Source organism: Eurosta solidaginis, chromosome X (genome assembly GCF_040869045.1).
Source record: "Eurosta solidaginis isolate ZX-2024a chromosome X, ASM4086904v1, whole genome shotgun sequence".
Taxonomy (NCBI): Eukaryota; Metazoa; Arthropoda; class Insecta; order Diptera; family Tephritidae; genus Eurosta; species Eurosta solidaginis.
In genome coordinates this window covers 24,082,031-24,108,371 of record NC_090324.1, presented here as the reverse complement: position 1 = coordinate 24,108,371, position 26,341 = coordinate 24,082,031, and the positions used below count along the sequence as shown (strand labels likewise).

At 40.8% G+C, this 26,341-nt stretch overlaps 2 protein-coding genes across 7 annotated transcripts in view; one reads left to right on the top strand and one right to left on the bottom strand.

Moving 5' to 3' along the window:
• The window catches only part of unc-13, a 4,182,017-nt gene that overhangs the window by 105,243 nt on the left and 4,050,433 nt on the right, over positions 1-26,341 (bottom strand). For 5 of the 6 annotated variants that reach the window (XM_067757834.1, XM_067757838.1, XM_067757837.1 and 2 more), the window contains one exon: positions 19,824-19,950. The exons of the other annotated variant lie outside the window; for it this stretch is intronic. In XM_067757834.1, coding sequence (XP_067613935.1) covers positions 19,824-19,950 — 127 coding nt within the window. The remainder of the gene's footprint in view (positions 1-19,823; positions 19,951-26,341) is intronic. 6 annotated transcript variants of the gene reach the window in all.
• Positions 23,578-24,959, top strand: LOC137234370 (methionine--tRNA ligase, mitochondrial-like; the record flags this gene model as incomplete). The annotated part of the gene is made up of 2 exons (XM_067757957.1): positions 23,578-24,585; positions 24,651-24,959. Coding segments are annotated over 2 exons (1,317 nt in total), but the record flags the coding sequence as incomplete, so codon positions are not given.

Here is a 26,341-nt window from a genome sequence, read left to right as displayed (position 1 = left end):
TCAGATAGGGTGATCCCCTATCGTGCGATTTCTTTAATTTGATGCTAGAGAAAATTATACTGGCTGCAGAACTTAACAGCACTGGAACAATATACTATAAAAGCGTGCAATTACTGGCATATGCTGATGACATTGATATCATCGGCCTAAACACCCGCGCCGTTAGTTCTGTCTACTCCAAACTGGAAAAAGAAGCTGTAAAGATAGATTTGATGGTGAATGAGTACACATTGGCAGTCTTAATTTCGAAATAGTAAAAGACTTCGTTTATTTGGGAACCAGCATCAACACTAGCAACAACATCAGCACTGAAATCCAGCGAAGAATCAATCTTGCCAATAAATGCTACTTTGGACTCGGTAGGCAATTGAAAAGTAAAGCCCTCTCTCGGCGAATGAAAATCATACTTTACAAGTCACTTATCGTACCTGTCCTGCTATATGGGGCAGAAGCATGGACCATGACAACAGCAGATGAAGCGGCTTTGGGAGTGTTCGAGAGAAAAGTTCTTCGAAAGATTTATGGACCTCTACGCGTTGGCGATGGCGAGTACCGAAGAAGATTTAATGATGAGCTATACGAGCTATACGCAGACATAAACATAGTCCAGCGAATTAAAATGCAGAGGCTGCGCGGCTAGGCCATGTTATGCGTATGAAAGATGATTCTCCGGCCAAGAAAGTGTTTCTATCGGAACCCACCTGTGGAAACATAGGTAGAGGGCGGCCCCCACTCCATTGGAAGGACCAGGTGGAAAACGATTTAAACTCCCTTGGTGTTACCAATTGGCACCGGTTTGCGGAGCAAAGGAGCGACTGGCGCGCCTTGTTGGACGGCCATAACCGTTTAGACGGTTAAGCGCCAATTAAGTAAGTAGGTCTTTTTACGGGTCATGTTTGTATTGGACCGCATGCGAAAAGGATTTGCGCTCCATTTAATGATTATTGTAGAAGCTGCGGCAACGAAGAAGAATCTGAAACTCTTAGGCATCTACTCTGTGAATGTCCAGCGCTCGGTAGAAGAAGGCAACGTTTTATGGGCAAGATGTTTGTCGTAGATCTGACTGATATAGTTGAGGTCAATACACGATGCTTAGTTAGCTTCATAAACTCAACGAAGTGGTTTCATTAGGAGAATAGGAACAAATCCGTGTGGTTTCACAATGGGCCTATAAAGGCCTAAGTGTGCCGCCCCAATGTGGACGGCAGCCACTTGCACCTAACTTAACCTAACCTAGCTGTTTTCCCAGGCTTTAGTAGCGGAACCACCTTGGCCGTTTCCCTTTTTCGGTGATGACGAAGGTGGATAGGGACAAGTTGAGGGCATGCCCTAGATAATGAAATCCCTTTTTGCCTAGGTTTTTAAGCATCGGCATGGCTATGCCGTCGGGGCCCCCTGCATTAGATGATTTAGCATAAAAGTTCGCATACTCAACCTCTTTGTGTGTGATGGTAACTGAGGACGCGCCGTATTTGTGCTTGCGTGTGCGTCTGTTGGCCCGCCGTCTAACTTTGTCAACCGTAGAATGCATTACATATTGTCGGAAAAAAGCACTCGCGAATTTTTTTCGCATCCGACAGCACTTTATCGCCAAAGGCAAAAGAGATTTTGTCATTGTGCTTAGGCGGATTTGATAGAGACTTTACGGTGGACCAAAACTTAACCGCACCGGCAGAAGGGTTAAAACTCTTTAAATACTCCTCCCATTTCGCCCGCTTGTGTTCATCTACAAGCAGTCTGATGCATTGGTTTATGTCCCTTATTTGGAGGTCGCTAAATTTGCGGCCTCCGTCGGAAAATGTGGCTCGATTTCCGGATTTCTTCCGGCGGGAATAAAACGAGCCGAGGCGGATTCGATGACCATGCGGAAAGCACGTTCCTCTTGGCGGGCATCAGTCGGGATAGAGAGGCCAGCAAAGCGATTGTCTGTATAGGATTTGTAATCATGCTTTCCACTTTCCTTTCTTAAAGTTAATGAAACTGTGCTTCTCGGGGGTGATGAAGTCGGCAGATCGCTTGAGCGAAAGGAGTATGGGCAGGTGGGTAGATGCCAATGCCACCATCGGCTACCAGTTGACGTAGTTTACTAGTCCTGCTATCACGATGGATATATCTGGCGCACTGTGACAGCTTCCTACCATATTGGTGGTAGCGTTTTATTGTGCAGAACGTCGATCTCGTGATCTTTTCTGTGGACGTTGTACCCAGAGCAGGTCTGCAGAGCAGGACTTGCTGTGAGTTTAGTCTCTTCATGAAATCGACTATCTCCGCAATCTTCCCAGTTAATCCATTACAGTTTAACTGCAGAGTTCTGAAGTACTACGGGGGAGACGTCGTCACTCTGGGGGTAAGTGACGGGCGACTACGCCTGAGTTGAAGGAGGCCAAATTTCGTCAAAGGTGTCTTCTCAGATATCGTCGGAAAAGCAGGTTACGTGCATTTCACAAGTGCTTCCCAGCTAGAAGCACAAAAATCACATTTAATCTCACAACTTGAAACACAAGATGAAAAAATTGTACAATTACTGGAGAAGATAAGATCTATTGAACCTGAAGGTGCAATGAGAACTCGTCTCGGTGAGGTACAATGAACTCAGCCCAGCATCTTATTTAATGGGTTCAAGGTAAAGTTTCCAACCATTGTGAATTCATACAAGTGGCTAATGTTTGAAAAAAAAAGGTTCACAATAGTAAACAGCCTGGATCACCTGTTAAATAGCTTGGGCATTGCATAGTCCAAGTGTCATCACAGAAAAGTGCCAAAACCCTTCACCTTCTGTAACTTTCGGCTTGGTTAAAGTATGTTTATGATGTGATATATCGCTCTAAAGTTTGAATTTCATATTTTCAAAGTTCCCCCTAAGACATTGTTAGCCCCCGAATGAATCGAATAGTGCGTCCTATAGGAATTCATGTTATTTCATTGTAATTTGTAAGAAAATTGAAAGTATGGCAAATAGGTTTAAGATAAACCCGTTTAAGTGAAAAAATTTTTTTCAGGACTTAAAAGTGAAAGTTTAGATTTATCTCAAGGGCGACTTCAGTTTTCTGCACTCTGAAGATAGTACCTAGATTCAGCATAAAATTTTATTTTCCTTGTCAATGAATTCCGTCTACAAGGAATAGGAATTATGCCAATGTTTTAGGTAATTTCGAAATCTATTTTTGACCTCCTCGTCTTCTCGTGTATGCTAGGAAAAATGTATTGTTAAATGACTTACTTAACTGGCGCTTAACCGTTTAGACGGTTATGACCGTCCAACAAGGCGCGCCAGTCGCTCCTTCTCTCTGCCAACCGACACAAATTGGTCACAGCGAGAAAGTTTAAATCGTTTTCCACCTGGTCCTTTCAACAGAGTGGGGGCCACCCTCTACCTCTGCTTCCATGGGCGGGTTCCGATAGAAACACTTTCTTGGCCGGAGCGTAATCTTTCATTCGCAAAACAAGGCCTAGCCAGCTCGGCCGCTGCGTTTTAATCCGCTGAACTATGTTGATGTCTGCGTATAGCTCACACAGCTCATCATTAAATCTTCTACGGTACTCGCCATCGCCAACGCGTAGAGGTCCATAGATGTTTCGAAGAACTTTTCTCTCGTACACTCCCAGATCCGTTTCATCTGATGTTGTCATGGTCCATGCTTCTGCACCATATAGCAATACGGGAACGATAAATGACATGTAGAGTATGATTTTAATTTGCCGAGAGAGGACTTTACTTTTCAATTGCCTACCTAGTCCAAAGTAGTATTTATTGGCAAGAGTGATTCTTCGTTGTTCAGAGCAGATTTTGTTGCTAGTGTTGTAGTATTATGAAATTATGGCTGCCAACAGAAGCGTGGTTGCCAAGGCGCATATGCGCTGACTCATTGCTCTATGACAGGAGGTACTTCGTTTTGTCCTCGTTCACCATCAAACATATCTTTGCCGCTTCTTTTTCCAGTTTGGAGTAAGCAAAACTAACGGCGCAGGTGTATGCCAGTAATTGCACGCTTTTTTACAATATTGTTCCAGAGCGGTTAAGTTCTGCAGCTAGTATAATTTTCTCCAGTATCAAATTAAAGAAATCGCACGGTAGGCGGTCACCCTATCTGAAACCTCGTTTAGTTTCGAACGGCTCGGAGCGGTCCTCCCCAATTCTGACTTAGCTGATGGTGTTGCTTAACGTCGTTTTGCACAGCCGTATAAGTTTTGCGGTGAAATCAAATTCAGACATAGCGGCATATAGGAAGCTCCTTTTCGTACTGTCGAAGGCGGCTTTAAAATCGAAGAACAGGTGATGTGTGTCGATTCTTTTTTCGCGAGTTTTTCCAAGATTTTGCGCATTGTGAAAATCTGGTCGATGGTAGATTTACCAGGTCTGAGGTCGCACTGAAAAGGTCCAATCAGCAGATTCACGGTGGTTTTCAATCTTTCGCACAATACACTTGACAGGACCTTATATGCGATATTAAGAAGGCTGATTCGGCGATAGTTGGTACAGTTTGCAGTATCCCACTTCTTGTGGACTGGCCAAAGAACATTTACATGCTAATCATCGGGCATGCACTCGTCCGCACATATTTTGCGAAAAAGCGGATGCATGCGCCTTAAAAACTCCTCGCCGCCGTATTTGAATAGCTCCGCATGCAATCCATCAGCGCCCGCGGCCTTGTTGTTTTTCAATCGCGTTATTGCTATTCTGACTTCGTCATAATCGGGTGGGGGACATTTATTCCATCATCATAGATTGCGGGATCGGGTTCGTCATCCCTGTGCGGTAAATCGCTTTCTCCATTTAGGAGACCAGAGAAGTGTTCTCTTCATAATCTAAGTACTTTCTGGACATCAGTTAAAAGGTCGCCCCCAGTTACAAGGTCACCCCCGTCTTTCGCCGAATTTTTTGGTAAAATTTTCGGGCGTTGTTCTAGGTGGCTAGAAGCTCAAGCTCCTCGAACTCACGCCTTTCTGCCTCTGCTTTTTCCTTCATGACTTGCTAAATTAATACCTTTTTTTAGTGAATTTCTTGCAATGCTAAAATACAGTCTCAATGTGGTATATTTTTGCTTTTTTGCAAACTTTCTACATTAAAAAGACACCCAAATAATCCTACCCTATGGCTTTTTATTTCCACAGGCGTGTATCCATATGAATAATATACAACAATTAAGAGTACAATTAGAGAAAATGTTTGAGTCTATGGGAGGCGATAAATTGGAGGAAGACGCAGCAAACATTTTAAAGGAGTTGCAGCAAAATTTGAATTCAGCATTAGATGATTTGGCGTCGCAATTTGCTGTTAGGTAAGAAAATATCCAATTAGCTATATAAATGTATATAAAAGTTTTTGAACAGCTGGACCGTCTATTATTAAAAGGTCACCTAATCCCTATAGGATTTTATAGACGATTGAATTTTACGTTTATTTTTTAATTCAAAAGCCCTTCGAATCATGGCAGGAATACTGTTCGTGGTATTACATATATAAATAAATTAGCGGTAGCCGACAGATGATGTTCTGGGTCACCCTGGTCCACATTTTGGTCGATATCTCGAAAACGCCTTCACATATACAACTACCACCACCCCTTTTAAAACTCTCATTAATACCTTTAATTTGATACCCATATCGTACAAACACATTATAGAGTCACCCCTGGTCCACCTTTATGGCGATATCTGGAAAAGGCGTTCACCTATAGAACCAAGCCGACTCCCTTTTAAAATACTCATTAACAACTTTCATTTGATACCCATATCGTACAAACAAATTCTAGAGTCACCCCCAGTCCACCTTTATGGCGATATGTCGAAAAGGCGTCCACCTATAGAACTAAGGCCCACTCCCTTTTAAAATACTCGATAACACCTTTTATTTGATACCCATATCGTACAAACAAATTCTAGAGTCACCCCTGGTCCACCTTTATGGTGATATCTCGAAAAGGCGTCCACTCATAGAACTAAGGCCCACTCCCTTTTAAAATACTCATTAACACCTTTCGTTTGATGCCAATATTGCACAAACCCATTCTAGATTCACCCCTGGTCCACCTTTATGGCGATATCTCGAAAATGCGTCCACCTATAGAACTAAAACCCACTCCCTTTTAAAATACTCATTAACACCTTTTATTTGAAACCCGTATCGTACAAACAAATTCTAGAGTCACCCCTCGTCCACATTTATGGCGATCTAGCGACGATCAAGATATTGCTAACTTCTTTGCACAATTTTTCAAGTCCAACTATTCCAATGAATTTAATACTTTTTCAAATGAATATCCATTTCAGCTTAACTCACTTAACACCATTAATATTCCAGAAATATATCCGGATGAAGTTTTTTCATATTTAACGTCTTTGAAAGAATCTTACAAGTACGGTCCTGATTTAATTCCCACTTGTTTTCTTAAAAAATGCGCTAAACACATTTATCAGCCTCTAACTGATTTATTCAATATGTCCCTAAAAAGTGGAGTCTTTCCTTCTGCTTGGAAGGAGTCTTTTCTCATACCCCTTCACAAAAGTGGTAGTAGGTCGTGTGTAGAGAACTATCGAGGAATAGCAAAGTTGTCGGCCATCTCAAAGTTGTTTGAAGCTATCGTTACCAATCAGCTAACATTTTTCATTTCTACTTTGATTGCAGAACCGCAACACGGATTCTGTAAAGGCAAATCTACCATTACTAATCTACTTGAATTCACAACTCATGTTTCTAAGGGATTTGGAGAAAATCTTCACACAGATGTTATTTATACTGATTTCAGTAAAGCATTTGACAAAGTATCCCACTCCTTACTTATCTACAAGCTGGATCGGCTTGGCTTCCAACCTGGTCTCACCCAGTGGATCTCGTCGTATCTCTGCGGTCGAACGCAAAAAGTTATTTTTAAAAATACTTTTTCAAATGTCATCGATGTTCCCTCTGGCGTCCCACAAGGCAGCCACCTTGGTCCAATTCTGTTCTTGCTATTTATTAATGATATCTGTACCACTATAAAATATTCCAAAATCTTAATGTATGTTGATGATGTAAAACTTTTTAGGTCTTATGCGTCTATAGAAGAACGTCCCTTGCTTCAAGCGGATTTAAACTGCCTAGTTACTTGGTGCAACGTAAATTCAATGCCGCTGAACCTCAATAAATGCAAATTCATGTGCCTATCTCGAAGATCTTTGCCAGCAGCCTCTTACGTAATTAATAATTTTTGTCTTCTATCAGTAAACTATTTTGAGGACTTGGGAGTCACGATAGATGCTAAACTTAGTTTCAACCTTCATACTAATGCTACTGTCAATAAGGCTAGAGGTGTTCTTTCATACGTGAAACGGTGGTCCAAAGAATTTAGTAACCCTTATGTAACTAAAGCCCTTTTCATCACCTTAGTTAGACCGATACTAGAATACGGATCAATAGTCTGGAATCCACAATATCGAGTTCATGCAGATAGACTTGAATCAATACAAAAGCAATTTCTACTTTTCTCTTTAAGGAATTTTCAGTGGGACTCTGCGTATAATCTTCCACCTTATACTAGTCGGTTGAAGCTTATCAATCTTCCAACTCTTGCAAGTCGTAGAGAAATGCTAGGCGTTATATTTATGGCTAAACTCCTGAATGGACTGATTTCTAATCCAATTCTTTTGAACGAAGTAAATTTCAACTTCCCATCACGGGTGTCAAGACATTACAAACCTCTTCTTTTGAGGCAGTGTAGAACTAGTTTCGAATTAAATGAATCTTTTCGGTGTTTGTGTCATGATTTTAACACTCATTCTAATTCATTTGATATAACGGATTCACTTTTTACCATAAAGAAAACTGTCTTATCCTATCTTAACTCTTAACAAAAAAAAATAAAATCAAATAAATTAAAAATGTTCACTTATTTAACAATGTAGTATATATATATGTATAATTTCTATGTAATTTCTAACTGTTATGTATAGTACTCAGCTGATGAGTTTTATTCTGTAGCTGAGCAGTTTTAGATCTCGACGCTTAACAAACCCCCGCCTATCAACAACTCGGCATGCGGATGCGCCCGTCGCGCCGGTCGGGCGGGCTTTGGAGGGTTTAATCCGTTGGGTATTATTATTATTATCTCTAAAAGGCGTCCACCTATAGAATTAAGGCCCACACGCTTTTAAAATACTTTCATTTGATACCCATATCGTACAAACAAATTCTAGAGTCACCCCTGGTTCACCTTTATGGTGATATCTCGAAAAGGCGTCCACCTATAGAACTAAGGCCCACTCCCTTTTAAAATACTCATTAACACCTTTCATTTGATAGCCATATCGTACAAACAAATTCTAGAGTCACCCCTGATCCACCTTTATGGCGATATCTCGAAAAGGCGTCCACCTATAGAACTAAGCCCACGCCTTTTAAAATTCAACGCCTTTCATTTGATACCCATATCGTCAAACAAATTCTAGAGTCAGCCCTGGTCCATCTTTATGGCGATATTCCTAAATGGCGTCCAACTTTAGAACTATGGCTCACTCCCTCTTAAAATACTCTTTAATACCTTCCATTTGATACACATGTCATACAAACACATTCCAGGATTAACCTAGGTTCATTTTCCCACATGGTTATTTTCCCTTATTTTGTTTCCATAGCTCTCAGCTGAGTATGTAATGTTCGGTTACACCTGAACTTAGCCTTCCTTACTTGTTATTGATAAGCAGGTTGTTTAATTAAACAGCAAGCAATTACACGGAAGTATATCCGCACCCCTGAAAATATGAGGGCCACTGCGTATACGTAATATTTTATTATTACGTATAAACAAATAAAAAAATTGCAATAAAATAATATTGCGACTATAAACTGAGATATAGCCTATCCTATATCTCAAGACAGAATAAACTACACACGGCGTGCAAAACAAATTCAACATCGGTTCAATAGTTTTGGAGTCCATCGCGGCGAAAAATGTTGTGACACGTGTTTTTTATATTAAGATATCTAATACAACCGATTGTTCAAATAAGAAAATTTTCGAAATTTCTACCCCATTTTAACAGCTATAAGCTTCAACTTTCAACAATTGCTAACGTATATAGTATATATTGTTGTGTGAAAAAATCATTGAGATCCGTGGTATATATATATATACTATATATATACCATTTTAACAGCTAGAAGCTTCAAATTTCACCAAATGTTTAAGTGTATAGCATATATTGTTGTCTGAAAAAATCATAGATGTCGGTGGTATATAGAGTATATATCTCATACAACCGATTGTTCAGATAAGAAACTTTGCGCAATTTCTGCCCCATTTTAACAGCTAGAAGCTTAAAATTTCACCAATTGTTTACGTATATAGCGTGTATTGTTGTCCGAAAAAACCATATAGATCGGTAGTTTTTACATGCAGACCACAAAAAACCTGAAACTTTGCATCATCACACAAAGTACCTATCTAATTTTATACCTTTCTTGAAAATGAAATGGTATATTAATTTCGTCACGAAACCCAAAATTGTAAGTCCTTAAAGGAAAATAGATAGACCCACAATTAAGTATACCGAAATAATCAGGTTGAAGAGCTGAGTTAATTTAGCCATGTCCGTCTGTCCGTCTGTCTGTTTGTATGCAAACTAGTCCGTCAATTTTGAGACATCTTGATAAAATTTGGTGAGCGGGTGTACTTGGGTGTCCGATTAGACATTTGTCTGAACCGGCCGGATCGGACAACTATAACATATATCCTCCATACAACCGATTTTTCAGAAAAAGAGGATTTTTGTAATATCTTACTCAATTTAACAGATTGAAGCTTCAAACTTCACCATATACTTTCGTATATTGCACATATTGTTGCCTGAAAAAATTTATGAGATCGGTCGTATATATAGTATATATCCCCCACAACCGATTGTTCAGATAAGAAACTTTTCGTAATTACTGCCCTATTTTAAGAGCTAGAGGCTTCAAATTTCAACGAATGCTTACATATATAGCATGTATTGTTGTCTAAAAACTCATACATATCGGTGGTATATATAGTATATATATATAATATATATATATTTTCGCAATTTTAGTCCAATTTTAACAGCTAGAAGCTTCAAATTTCACCGAATGCTTACGTATATGGCATATATTGTTGTCTGAAAAAATCATAGAGATCGGTTGTATATATAGTATATATCTAATACAACCGATTATTCAGATAAGAAACTTTTCGCAATTTCTACCCCATTTTAACAGCTATAAGCTTCAAATTTCACCGATTGCTTACGTATATAGTATATATTGTTGTGTCAAAAAATCATAGAGATCGGTGATATATATAATATATATATGATGGTATATATAGTATATATATATAGTGGGTGGGGCCGTGTGTAGAAGTCCACGAAAGTGGGGAAAACTTCTGACCGCCATTCACCTGGGAATGGCCAGAGCGATTCTTTTGCATGCGGTTCAAGCAGCTCACTACTGCCGGTCGCTTGCGGCCAAGTATCCTCTGGGTAGCCGCTAAACATCCGTTTAGCGGTGAGCTAATGTGAGAAGGCGACAACTTGGCTAGGCCACTCTGACATAATCGGTTTAAGGGCTAGCCGGGGGAGATCTCATCGGCAGCGTCTGTACACCTCTAGGTGCGGCTGAAAGCGGGTGTCTGTCTTGGAGCAAGCGGCTCGCTATATAAACGTGCCAAGTAATATTTTCACCCCCGCTGATCGGGTTGTGCGCTGGGCTTGGGACCCTCCACGTAAAACCATACTGCAATGAAATATAACAATAAGCCTCAGATAAATACACTCTCTATTGATGACGACCATGGCAAACGTTTGAAGGACAATGAATTGAGGGCATGCACCTGGAACGTCCGCTCCCTGAATGGGATTGGTGCAGATGCCCGGCTGATTGATGTCGTCGTCAAAGCAAAATCTGACATCACCGCCATCCAAGAAATGCGTTGGACGAAGCAAGGAAGACAAGGAAGAAAGAAGATAAAAAATTGTGAAATATATTGGAGTGGCCATACCAATAAGCGCAGTTTCGGCGTCGGATACGTGGAGGGAGGAGACTTTGTCGCCAAGTGCTGGCGTTCACGCCTGTGGACGAGCGTCTCGCCGCTATCCGAATAAAAGCAAAATTTTTTAATATATCATTCATCTGCGCCCATGCGCCGACAGAGGAGAAATACGACGAGGTGAAAGACACTTTTTATGAACAATTAGAACGCACATACGAGCGCTGCCCCCGTCATGATATAAAGACCGTGCTTGGTGACTATAACGCCAGGGTGGGCAAAGAAGGTGTTTTTGGCCCTACAGTAGGAAAGTTCAGCCTACACAACAAAACTTCTCCTAACGGACTGAGGCTGATTGACTTTGCCGGTACTCGAAACATGGTCATATCCAGCACGAGGTTCATGCATAAAAAGATACATCAAGCTACATGGCTGTCTCCTGATCGAAATACTCGTAATCATATCGATCACGTTGTGATAGATGGACGGCATGCCTTCAGTGTTTTAGATGTGCGCACGATCCGAGCACCTATCATCGACTCGGACCATTATCTCGTTGCAGCCAAAATACGCACCCGCCTCAGCACGGCTAAAACCAAGGAACAAAAAACAAAAGGAAAGCTAGACGTCGAAAAGCTTCAATCACAACAGACTGCAAATGATTTCGCTACTCGACTCTCACACCTGCTCTCTGAGAGCACAACTCATCCTGAAGGAATACAGGACCAGTGGGAGCATATCTCCAAAGCACTTCGTACTGCCGCCGAGGAAAAAATTGGTTACCGGCGGCCACGAAAAACAACTGGTACGATGAAGAATGCCGCGTTGCAACGGCTACCTTAAAAGCGAGCGCAACAAGAGGAGTGTGTGAACGCTATCGTGAGTTGAAAAGGGAAGCGAGACGCCTCTTCAGGAAGAAAAAAGCAGAAGCAGAAAGGCGTGAGTGCGAGGAGTTTGAGCTGCTAGCCACCAGGAAAAACAACCGAAAATTTTACCAAAAAATACGCCGACAGACGGAATGTTTTAAGACCGGGAAAAACTCCTCTAGGAACGAAAGCGGCGACCTTGTAACTGATGTCCAGAGAGTGCTTAGATTATGGAGGGAACACTTCTCTGCTCTCCTAAATGGAGGCACAAATATCCTACCGAACGCGTTAATCGCGTTATCAAAACAAGGGTGGCACAACGTACGAAACAAAACCATCGGAACTGGCACCAGGAACTACCAGAAATAGCGTTCGCCATAAATACGGCCCAACACAAATCAACCGCCGAAATAAATTCTAACCGCAACTTCGTCGGGCCGAGAGAAGCACGAACAAAGGATGCCATGCCCAAAGAACCGCCTCCATTCGACGCAGTACCGTCGCCGCCAAATAAGCCACGAAAACTGGACGTTAAGACATTCTGGGGCCCGCCCTTGAAAGCCGGCCATCTAAACGCCATCGTATGCGACACTGGTGACACTATACCGTATGCACCAAACCGAGAGCAACACGATACTACTAATGGAAACCACGCCCCAGACTTCCTCGCCGGACTGTGGCTAAAATGAAAAGGGTGGATCACGGCGCGTAGGGTGGACGGAGATCACGCCATAATCAACCTGAAAGGACACCCCAAGGTGTACTATTCGCTGGCCGAGGAGAAACAAAATTCCACATAGTTTAATAAGTGTTCTATACATGATATGTATATACCTTAAACTTGAAATGTAAATTTAAAATGAATTTCGTACTTGCAATGTATATTTAAACACAACTGAAATGTACACATTATTGTTGAAAAAGGAAAAAAAGTCATTATAATAATAAAAACATCAACGAACACATATACACACATTTCGGCCGAGCCATTGTATTCAACCGATGGCAAAATATACCTGGGCTATGCCCATGGTAGTGCAGGCCTCCGAGCCAAAACCCTAGAATACCACAACCTTTCGTCCGCCGTAGTAGGAGGGGGACCGTAACGTAGCAAATGCTGCGCCACAATATCTATTTCCCATTTAGCGCCCACCCCTAACATCATATTTCCCATTTACTGCCCACCACTAATATTGTATATACCGACATACATATTGTCACGGATATTAGCATCACTAAGCTATACCATCACTAAGGCGATGCTAAGGCCATGCTAAGCGGTATTTACGTCAATAATCAAATCATGTATACACATATATAAGGCAGCCGAGAGATGTCACACACAGATGCATTTAGTTATACGCCTATGTGTGCGCGAGAGACTGTAAACTACAAACATTCACATCAATAATTCAATCATTATGTATCTACATAAACGAATAAATAATTGCGTATACACATATGTACCATGTACGTATACGAGCAGCGGAGAGTCAATGCACAAACACATGAGATACTCCTATAAGTATGCAATGAGAAAAACTATAAAATTGTGCAATTGTAGTTACAGCTGAGATGTTTGAGAGCTAATGGACTAGTAGATTCTGGAAGCGCCTAGAAGATGCGAATGTTACAATCAAAGAGAATAAAAGGCGACAGATGTAGAGGCGCTGGAATTCAGTTTGATTTGAGTTGTCAAGCAGTTTCGATTAAGACGATATCTAGCGAGCAATAGCAGTATTATTTTGAAAGTCAGCTATCAGTTTGGTTATTAAGCCAGCTAATTGCAAAGTATAAGTGTTATTGTGAAGTACTTTAATAAAGGCCATTTTTCCATTATTCAATATTGGAGTTATTTATTCAACAGTTTAGCGATACGAACCTAGCAAAAGGGCAAATAAGAGGATTTCCAGCAAATTTGCAGGAAACAGCGTCGCTTCTGTGTAAGCCAGTTTTCAAAGCACGCCGTGTGGAAGTAGAAAGGCCAGAGTGGGTATACACAATTTTGGAAGCACTGAAGGGATCTAAACAGAACAATGCCGGAGTTATTAAATGTTTCAAGTGCGGCAACCCAGGTTACATTGCACGTCATTGCGATCTTGTTCCTAATAGTTCCAACAATGTGGGTGGCCGTAAACGTAAAGCTGGCGGAAATGAGCAAGAGCGTGTCGGATGTAAGGAACGAAAACTTGCCCCGGCCATTGAATGTCCTGTGATATCTGTGTCGCAAATTGGTAGAAAATCGAGCAGTCTTACCGTCAGAGGGAATGTGGATGGCAAAGAACGTGCACTGACTGTAGATACGGGGGCATCTCATTCCTTGATCCGATCTGACTTGGTCAACAGGAGAGTGAAAACGTTACCTGGAGCAAGGTTGCGTACGGTCACTGGCGATTATAACCAAGTCCAAGGAGAAGTGGTATGTGAGGTATTAATTGGAAAGGTCATGGTTCTACACAAATTCATTGTGGCGGAGATTGTTGATGAAGTCATATTGGGAGTGGACTTCTTAGTTGACCATGACATCAGGATCGATATGCGGAGAAAAATTGTGCACTATAAGAACCAGGATATACCAATTAACTTCAGTTTGGAAAAAGGGTTCAGCAGTAAGCGAGTACTAGTGGAAAAGACTCGACAAATACCACGAAAGTCAAAGGCAAAAGTTGATAGATCGAATGGGCCAAATAAATCAAAATCAAAAGTACCTGCGAGAAAAAGACCGGCATCGACAAAACCTAATGGACGCACTAAAACGACTGAAAGAATTTTCCAGAAAGAATGCAAGGGTGGTTTCAAGCCAGCGCGCACTTCTGTTGAGAAACGTCGGAACGATACTGATTATGCGAAGCCAATCCGTCAAGCGCGAGCTCTACGAAATAGTTCATTGGCCCAGCAACAAAGTGCGAGGGAACGATCAGGATAATGAGTAGTAAGATGAAACACAGGTACGACAAGGAAAATAATTCGGAAGGTTTCCGGGAGGGAGATTTGGTACTGCTATACGACCATCACCGGCGAAAAGGTGTTCCTTCCAAATTTTGGTGCAGTTGGGAAGGCCCGTACAAAGTTGTAAAAAGTATCAGTGATGACATCTACCGCATACGAACAATTGGGAAACCACGAAATAGAAGGGTGGTTCATTTGGAGAGGCTAGTAGCGTATAGATCGAGAGATTTGTCTGATCGGGACGATCAGACTTAGGTGGAGGCCAGTGTCACGGATATTAGCATCACTAAGCTATACCATCACTAAGGCGATGCTCAGGCCATGCTAAGCGGTATTTACGTCAATAATCAAATAATGTATACACATATATAAGACAACAGATGCATTTACTTATACGCCTATGTGTGCGCGAGAGACTGTAAACTACAAACATTCACATCAATAATTCAATCATTATGTATCTACATAAACGAATAAATAATTGCGTATACACATATGTACCATGTACGTATACGAGCAGCGGAGAGTCAATGCACAAACACATGAGATACTCCTATAAGTATGCAATGAGTAAAACTATAAAATTGTGCAATTGTAGTTACAGCTGAGATGTTTGAGAGCTAATGGACTAGTAGATTCTGGAAGCGCCTAGAAGATGCGAATGTAACAATCAAAGAGAATGAAAGGCGACAGATGTAGAGGCGCTGGAATTCAGTTTGATTTGAGTTGTCAAGCAGTTTCGATTAAGACGATATCTAGCGAGCAATAGCAGTATTATTTTCAAAGTCAGCTATCAGTTTGGTTATTAAGTCAGCTAATTGCAAAGTATAAGTGTTATTGTGAGTACTTTAATAAAGGCCATTTTTCCATTATTCAATATTGGAGTTATTTATTCAACAGTTTAGCGATACGAACCTAGCAAAAGGGCAAATAAGAGGATTTGCAGCAAATTTGTTACAATATACATACATACCGGCCCAACAACCATCGCGCTAGCACAAGGCAAGCCAACGATGGTGAACGCACAATGCTTGAGAATTTTCATTCGTGCGCGACAATATGAGCATAATTCCCAATGTGTTCATAGACACATATGAATAAGATGATTTGTCGGAATACACCAGGCACACTTCGGTGAGTGAAGTGCGTGCCGTGCAGCTTGCGCTGAACCGTGGGCGCTGTGCTGACTCCTATTTCCGTACAGCGCCCCCAAACCTGACATTGGTCCGTCCCCTGTCACTCAGTTATGTCCCTAATACCTACCTCCACGTAACCTTACCACGCGCAAGCGCAGCACCTACACCAAAAGATTATGTTTAGCCCTGCATAATTCAAAACTATATTTTCATCCAAACATTTTTATTTACAATTCTTCAAAACTAAAAAAAAAGCAGAAATACCCTATTATTTATATCACTATCCAATTTGCTTATACACTATAAAAATTATAACTTCATCAAGGCAATTACAAAGTTGCAAATATACGCAATTCCATAATTCAAAAAAGAAGAAAAAAATCTATTAAAAGAAGATTAAACGCTATTCATATAAACTACGAATTTTAGCTAAAGCCAGTTATAATTTTGCCTACCACCCAAATTTACTATTCTACCAGCACATATCTTAAACTCTAAAGATACAAAATTCAAGCAAAATAAGATAAATGGCATTTTAACGTAGCGTTACAATAGTATGACCCCCACTGTAACCCTTTTTCTCCTTCGCCTGAGACCCCCACTCTAACCCTTTTTCACCTACGCAGAAGCAGTATAAAAGAGAATGAATTTGCTGTTGTCACTTCCTTCCTCGCAGGTTAGTCAGAGGAAGCGGTTGCTTTATTAAGCAACCCAGTCACTCCTCCTGACTAGCTGAGTTGAAGGGGTGCTGCCTTGGCACTGGTCACCCTTTGCTTGCGGGGACAACGGGTTGTCGCCTTTATGGTTTTCTCGCCCGTGTCCCAGCTAAGTAAGGGGGGGAGGGGGCGGGGCGACGCCAGCTAGCGAGCCAGAACTAAAACCGAGTGAGCCAACAACACCACAGAGTGGAAAGGGGCGTTGTCAGGGAACGGGTCACCCCTGCTTGCGGGGACAACGGGTTCTCACCTTTATGGTTTTCTCGCCCGTGTCCCAGCTGTGTGGGGGGGTCTCGCCGCCTTATGACCATCCGGCCCTTTCCCCTCCGCCCCGGATCCGGCAGTAGACCGGTCCAGCAGCTAAAGGGGCTACCGCTGTGTCGTAAGGTGCACTTCCCCTCGGCCCACGGATCGGCCTACGGAGTTCCGGACCGGCACTAACCACAATTCTATTCATTCCTCGCAGGTCCCTCCGCCGCCGCCACTGAGACAGCGTCCTCACAGGAAGCCGCCACACGCAACCGCCGCTACTGGTCACCCCCCTAAAAGGTAGTCAGGCAGAAAGTTTCCACCGACACCTCGTCTTGGCCACACCACTGGTACGCGCTCCGTTGCCCAATTGCTGTCGCCGCTATCCTACGCCGTTGCGCCGCCGCTACGACGACCGTAAGCCGCTCGCTATCCTACGCCATTGCGCCGCTGCTACGACGACCTTTAGCCGCCGCTACCTTATCACCGTCCAGCCAGCTCGCTGGTGCCGTTAGTACGTCCATACCGCTACATCCATCCGTCCGTTAATACTGTCCGCTGTCCAGTCGCCGTGCTAATACCGCCACCGGGCCCATACCACAGCACCAATCCGTCCGCTAATACTGTTCGCCGTCCAGCCGCCGTGCTACTCCCACCACTGCGCCAATCCGTCCGCTAATACTATCCGTCGTCCTGCCGCTACGCTGATCCCGCCGCTGCCTCCGGTCCACCGTACCATTCTGCCCGCTACTGAACCGTCGTTCAACCGCCATACCGACCCCTCCGCTATTACTACGACTGTTAGCCGCCGCTCGCCTCCCTCCCCTACCATCTTTGCACATTGTGCAACTTGAGTTCGTATTTTCACACAGACACTAACGATGTGCGATCACGTTCGTTTGCTTTCGCTTGTCACTCACTAAAATCAACACAGAATGCAAAAGGAAAAGTCCATACTACTTTTTGGGCACATAATAAAAACAATATGCTGCATTGTTAAAATGACTTTTAATACGCTTTAGTTAGTATTATTCAGTTCTTTTGCACATACATATTAATATTGACAATTTAAATATTAATAATTAATAATAATAAATTAATTAATAATAAATATTGACAATTTAATATAAGTAACTTTTTATACGTTCTACTTAGTTTTATTAATTTTTATACATTTTTTTTTTATTGAATAACTTTATGTTTTGAAAATATATATTTCTATCTTTACACTTACTTTACTTTATAGTTCTTTCTTGATCAAAAAGTGATTTTTTAAGTAAATTTTGCATTGAAGAAACACCATACCTTCTTTTATAAAAAAGTTTTATCTGACTAGCTCGACTCCGCGTTCTTAGTTATACGAATATAAGTAATTATAGTCAGGATTAGCTTGAAATCAAATAACCAAAGTCCTTTTTAATTTCAAACTTCACAGTCCACATTTTCTTTTAGTACACTATGGGGAGTTGTCACTCAATTTTTACACACACTTATGCAATTGTTTTAGTATTTGTGTGGCTGGCTCTGAAGTAGAGTAACTACGTTGAAATAGTAAAAAACGCTCAAACATACATATACTACGCTCAATCACTCGATCAGATCGCTCGCTTGTGATCTTCATTGGTGAGTCATTTAGTAGTGATAAATTTATGGCCGTGGCGACAAGGCCCAAAAAAATGTGTTTCAAAGGCAATATTAAAAAAACCACAAGTAAAAAATAAAAACAGTGACTAAATTCAATGTCGAAAAGCAGGCTTGCTTCACTAGTATTTCGATATACGAGAATCTCGCCAGAAGGCGAGTTCTCGAATTCTCTGGTCTCGGGTTTCGGGTCTCGTACTTCTCGCTTGTGTTCGACAAGAAATCGTAAGCTCTAGTTGTGATTGGACTTTACCCCACTTTATAAGCAAAGGTTCCTAAATTCATTTAAATATTGTTCAATATCAATACATTTTTTCCTTTTTAAATGAGTACAGTTTTTAATCGACTAATTTCCAACTCTCAAACCTTCTTAAGTCGGCAATTAAAGTTTTTTAATGAAATTTTTTATGTATATGTACAACAATAGGCTTTTATCTCTGTTCGGTCTGGAAATATCATACCCATAAAATCGCTACCAAAATATGTTTGGAAAAATGTGTTGGTTAGGGCCTTTGTCAATTAAGGCGACGATATGGTGAAAAATCGTATTTATGTAGGTTTTCGTTAGCATAATATAGCTTTTCCAATTTTATGGACACATTTGCAAAGCTATTACAAAAAAGGAGGAGTGGCTTTCAGGCGATTTCGCTCATTTTCAGAGCAAACAGTTGTAGCTATCAAAAAAATGTTGACGCCAAATTTCGTTCGGATTGGGACACTTTTATTTGACTTATGGCGTTAAAAGTATTTTGGAAAAGTAACAAAAAAGGGGCTGGTCACGCCCATTTTAAAGTTTTGTTTAAGTTTTTTTCTTAGCTCAACCATACAACTACTAGGTAAAATATCAGTAAAATGTAGTTTAATACCATGGAGCTATTGCAAATTTTGTAAAAGTTAGATCTTTAAGATGGTATTTAACCGAGTTTGATTATCTTTACTCAGTCTATACAATTTGGCAAGAATAGTACATCTGCCAAATTTCGATGTAATATATTTAACAGCTTTCGGTTTACGACTTGACCAGGGAAACTTTTTATGCTTTATTTATTTGAGGGTTTTAATCACATTTATCCTTAAATTAAGGGGATTTAGTTTGCGAAAATGGAAAAAATAAAATCGCCAATCGATTTATTTGCGCCAATACTTTCTTCTAAAAAAAGTTCATAAAATCGGTTGAGTACTTTTTGATATTAGCCGTTACAAACATTTTCCGTAGAAGCATATTTATATAATTAGTATAGATATAAAAACTGCTTGAAAGTAATACTTAAAAGAAAGTTAGTTTACCTTTTCTGATATGTTTTTTAGAGGTATTACAGCTACGCCCACTAAACGATCTTCTCTTGCAAAACAATAGTCTTTAACACAGATATGCAGTTCAAAAAAAGCCAGCTGTTCCTCATTGCCGATGGTGCTAAAGACAAAAGATAACTATCATTATTTTTTGTTAAAAGCCAAATTTAAATAATCATAGGGTGTTGTATGAAGGATTTAGCAGCAAGCAAGAACATCTTATAAGACACCAGGATACAACATCTTATAAGATACCGATGTTTCCTACACAATATTTTTTTAAAGACAGTTTCAGGTATCAAGTATCACACCTCGGTATCGGGTCCAAAGTTTGAGAAATCAAGTTTAAAGTTGACGGCTTCCGAAAAATCATGTTACGCAAGTTATCTTGAATTTTTTTATAATATCAAACATTCAATGGCACAGGGTCGTTTTCATCACCAGATAAAGTGCCAGCAAGCGTGAACTGGAGGCAAGAGGGCCACAAGACTGTATATATCGTTTTCCATGCGAACTCGTAATTGAATAATTTTTTAACTTACTAAACTAAAGACTAAAAAGTCTCTGATTATTGAACATATCGCTCGTTTTATTGTAAACACATTGTACAAATGCGAGGTGGCAACGGCGCGCACCCACGTATTGGTTAAAGAATGGTTAAGGCGAAAAAAAGGAAGAAAATAAAAAACACCAAAAAAGTTTCGTATTAATAAAAAAAACAATTCACATTGTTTTTTTTATTCAATGTATATAAATACAACAAGTGTTAAGGAAGTTTTTTAACAAATGTTGTGAAAGGTTAAAATATTAAATATATTTTAGGAAATTACTAAGTATATTTTTGGAAATTTACAACTTACGTGAACGTGTGCTTACGTGTACCTTTTCTGGCTGCTGGATTCAAAGAGGACGATCCTCTTTGCGACATGAGCCGATGAACCCGCGATACAGCTCCTTCGCTGGGTTTCCCGGCAACAAATTTGCTATACCGCGTGCTCACAGCAGTAAAAATCTAAGATACATGCGTACTACCACTCACACATGCCTGTGTGTATTAGTGATCACAAGCATATGTGGGTGGTAGTAAACGAAGGAAAATAACTAGGAAAATTATGTTACGAGGGAGGGGAGATATATTTAGGCCTGTGGCCTAAACATACCGGCCCCCTTGCCGTAAGCAACAAAGAAAAAATTTAAAAAAAGGGATGCCAGGTGATCGAACGTCCAGTAAGGCGCTGTAATGAAAGACGGCAGTGCTGATGCGGACTGCAAGCACCGCACGCCAGATGGTTGACCTCACGTTTCGCTCTCCTGTGGAAAAAGAAAAGAGGTTATTAGATATACGTACGTGGTTTTAAATTCCGTGCATATTTACTTAAATATATACATAAGATGGCCCATGTGTGAGGCGTGAAAGTCGGATATCTATTTTGGGCAGGCTCCCGAGACCACCAACCCGAACACGGTCGGTTGGGTTAGGAGACCGCCAACTGTCGATGCCGGTGTACCGCTCACCATCATTTCGGCGTAAATGTCAGCGCCGAGTGTAAGCCGTATCGGTGATGAGCGGTAGAATTGTGGATCCGCCAGCCGCGTGAATTCAAAGGGCGCGGCAATCTTGGGGTCCACATTGGACGGTGGACTCAAGCGGTAATGGATTTCGACGACGGCTGCTTGGGTTGTTATGCGCGACGACGCTCCGAATTTGCCGCGCAGTATGAGGGTGCATTGTCCATGTCCTTGGCGCTTCAATTGTAAGTCGCGTACCAGCTCCGCATCGACGATCGTGCTGGTGGCGCAGGGATCAATAATGGCCCGAACCAGGTGTAAATGCCCACGCGATTCGATTCGTACGATGACCGTCGGCGCAATGGGCACGAAAGGCCGCATGATGGGCGATGGTGTAGCCTGGAGCAGCCGCCCTGTCCGGAAGCCTTCCGGCGTGTCGCGCGTTAGCGTCCTTGTACTTTGGGCTTCAAGAGAGTATGGGGTCGATTTTTTTTCCGCTGCTGCCTCTCGCGTTTGGATGGCTTGGTGGGGCCTCGCTGGAGCCCGTCGTCACGGCGCCGCCAATTATTTTGATGGTTTCGAGCTTTCTTTACTTCTTCCGCCCTTCGTTCGTGCTGCAATAGCGGTCGGAAACTGCGCATCCCGTTCCTGCTCGTTGACGGTCTCAGTTCTGTTTTTGCTTGCTCTTCCTCCATTTTCGCTCTCTCTTCCTCCTTTTCCTCTTCTTCCACCTGCTGAGCCCAGGATTTAGCCGGCCCCGAGAGGTTGATTGACAACGCGTCGTCGGACGTGCTGTCTTCGCCGTTTGTGGTCGTCTCGTCGCATACCGGTCGACGCTCATCTAAATGAAGCGTGGTGTGGTGCTTCTCTTGGCACCTCTTGCAGCTATACTTGCTGTTACATTTGTCCACGCGGTGAAATGGCGACAGACAGTTTGGACAGTACTTATGCAGAAGTACTGCTCGCAACCTCTCTTCTGGGGATTTTTTACGGTATTCGGCACAGATCCTAAGGCTATGATCCCTGCCGCAGAGCTGGCAAGCAACGTCGAAACGCTTTGCGCCTCCCTTTGACTTGGCCAATAACGTTTGGTAGGGGGTCATGATCTGAAAGAATATTGGTATCATTGATCATGCCCAAATTAAGGTTGGCGGAATGTTGTTTGGGTGGCGTAAACAAAAAAGTATCTCTAATATATTTTCGCAAGAGGAAAAAAAACATTTTGTTGAAATAAAATTTAATTGAAATAAAAAATTAAAGGCCATAAGTGAATACTTATGCGCGCAAAGAAACGAAGAAAAAACGGGTTTAGCACACATCCATGCGATGTGGCTGGTGCTTTAGCGCCTTTAGTGTATTTTATAATTTATTTTATGTCGGTAGATGTCGCCGAAGTAGTCCTAAAATATATTTTGATTTGTGGTGAACTTTGTTTTCACAACAAGTGGCCTGCCACCACACGGAACGGTTCGAAACCTGGCTGAAAAGGTATTACAGAGTTGCACTTCCACCATTCAACATTATTTTTGACGTATATTGTCGATAATGTTGAGATTCGTGGAATTAAGTATTTTACATCTCGACCAAATGAATGATTGATCGAGATATGTAATACGCGACATGCGTGGCGTGTTGTGCTCGATATGTCGTGCGGCATGTAATGCGTGACGTGTAGTGCGTGGCGTGTAGTGCGGCAGGTAATGCATGACGTGTAGTGCGGCATGTAGTGCGTGATGTGTAGTGCGCGAGATGGTTGCTCATGAGGCCTAACGTTGTATTGCAATAATCATTGACAGTCAGAAATTAAGTGTAGAGATTTTGACATCTGCTACGCTTTTCCATTTCCCGAATGAAAAAATGTCATTGATATAAAACACGCAGTGAGTAAGGAAGCTATTTGATTTGAATTGTAATATGTAATGTTAATTCATTTCTCTTTCTATTTTCAGGTATTATTAGAACAATCAACATTCACATCAGTATGTTTTAAACAAGCGAATGCCCATTTATGAAAATTTTGAGCCTTGCCACTGATGGCGGCATTCCACGTACAATTTGCTGTTCATGTAGCAAATTTTGCTAATTTTAACTTTATTTCTTTTTTTTTTCATTGATCGATTTTTCTTTTGCATTTTCAGATGCGTGTAAGCCTCTACCGGAAAATAACGTATCAGTGGTTTAAAAGGGAATAAAATCTCTGCTGTAACAAAAAACAACTAATGCTTTTAAATAAACTTTGCGATGCTATTGTATTCAAGCCAACAACAATTTTTACGCCACAACTACGATTTTCTACGTTAACGCCGCTCCACACATAGGACATCTATATTCGGCTGTCATAACAGAATCGCTATGCCGCTATGAAAGTTTGCTTGACCCCAAAAAGACAGTTCATCTCTGTACTGGCACTGATGAACATGGTACAAAAATCCAACAAGCAGCAGCGGCTCAAACCGTGCCAGTTGTACATTATAGCGAGTATATATCTGCGCTATATCGTCATGTATTCGCCGAAGCGAGTATAGCAAACACAAATTTTATACGCACTACTGAAGAGCGCCACAAGAAGGCTGTAGCGCATTTTTGGCACACTTTAAAATCGCGCGGCCACATTTACTCTGCCGAATACAGTGTTTCAGATGAAACTTTCTTAACAGAATCACAGCTACGTTTAGACACACAAACGGGCGCAAGTTTATCGCTTGATTCTGGTCATCCGGTTGAGTGGACTGGGGAGAAAAACTATATGTTCCGTTTATCGCAATTCCAAGACGATGTTCGCTATTGGGTGAAGAAAGGTGGTCCTAGACATCCTGCCAAATATGAAAAAATACTATTAGACATGTTAAGTGAGGCATTGCCTGATGTCTCTGTTTCACGTCCTTCGAATCGAGTGCACTGGGCTATTCCTGTTCCTGACGATGAAACACAAACCGTTTATGTTTGGTTAGATGCGCTTATCACTTATCTCACTTCTGTTGGATGTTCAGACGAAGCTTATCGCAAGTTTTGGCCACCAAACGTGCAAGTGATCGGCAAGAACATTTTAAAGATTCATGGTATTTATTGGTCTGCATTTCTTATTGCAGCAGGATTGGAACCACCACAACAACTTTTTGTACATTCTCATTGGACAGTGGATAGACAAAAGATGTCAAAAAGTAAACAAAATTTCGTCAATCCGGTTGAGGCAGCTAAAACTTACACAATAGAGGGCTTGAGGTATTTCCTGTTGCTTGTACGAATTGTTAGTGTACGAATGGGATTGATATTTATACTGGCATCCTTTGCTTGTCATTGGACGGAGTTTAGGCACGCGCAAGTGTGGACAGAGAGTGCGCCAATTTCCAATCTGTCGTATTTCAACTGAGTAACATCGTGAAATTGAAAACCGTCCAAGCATTGCTTGTGGGAAGTGATGCGACTGCAAGTAATGACGGACAGAAAATGCAACTTCAATGCGATTTAACAAGCTATAGTGATACTTTTCTGCGAATGCCTACATTAGATGAAGACAATATAAATGATGATAGTACGGCAATTTCGCTCTCGATGCAATTGCAGAAATTAATACAAATTTATTCAAAATTACTCAAAGATTTTCATCGTTTGCACAGCTGATAGCCGAAAGTTTTCTTATTTGGTTATAAGCAACCGGGTTATGAGAAATCCCTTTGTAATATGCAAATTAGTATTATGAAGAAAAAGCCAGCTTATTTATATTGGACTTTTATAGTTAAGGTTGGCACGTCGATGAAGTCCCGCTATACTTAAAATACTTAAAATTAAACCTAAAGGAAAAATTAACCTCTATGGAGGGCGCGTTTCATGCCGTAAGCGTCTCATCTGATTCAGTACGAAATTGTTTAAGGCTTTTGGAAAAATGGTTTGTGCTGGAAATTTGTAATGGCCACGGTTTCCGTATGCTATCGCTCCGCACACTCTACGAGACATCGAAAGAATCTGTAAAAGCAATTGTCTGTAAAAACATTAATTGCGGCTGTATGTTGATTGGATTCACCATAATACATTGCAAGTCAGCAAAGTGGAATGATCCTCAGACGATTATCATCCCTTTTTTTTTGCAAAAAAAATATATCAGGTACGGGTTTTAAAGAACATGAAGTTACAATTAAATTTTGTTAAAGGTACTTTGTCAATGGGCCCCTGTATGGCATAAAATTTCCATGTCCATGCCGGCTTAAAGGAGTGTGGTCAATTTTCCAAAAACGAACAAAGGCAATTACCGCTATGAAGGGAAGTACTACACCTTTGAGTAGGGTGAACTTTAAAAATGCGGTGCCCATCATTTCTGTATTAGATCGGTGGGTGTTTTATTAATGTATGTATATGTAACAGAAAATTGAAAACCATTGGGAATACATACAAGTGTAAAACCCTCCTATCCCTCCATTTCCATAAATTGAACATTTATGTTTTAACTAAGCCTTTCTTTTAAATGTGTATACAGAAAATCAGACTACATATTTATATCAACATTCAAGTTGATATTTAAAAATCTTTTATTTTGATTTTAAGTGTAAAAATTTATTTTTGTTTATTTTTGAGTTTAGATATTTTAATACTAATTAGAATTTTATTTTTTTGAAGTTATTCAAAAATTTTAAGTTAACACGAAAACTCAATTAAAAATTATTTTAAAAACTCAAGTAAAGAATACAAAGTAGTTAACACTATATTTACTCCCCCTCCAAGAAAATTTGAAACAAACAAATTATTAATTAATATTAAAAGTAACCTTTTTTTGTTTTTTGTTGTTTAATGTATTTGTATTTAAATTAGTGTTAATAAGTATGTTTGCTGGTTTAAGTAAATCAATTGAAATATTTTTAATAGTATTTTTGTATTGAATTGTAAATGTTTTATTTTTCTTAGAGATAACTTTAAAAGGTCCTTCATAAGGTGATTCTAAATTAGATTTATGAAGAACTTTAACAAAAACATACTCACAATTTTCTAATTGTTTAGGAACGAAAAAATTT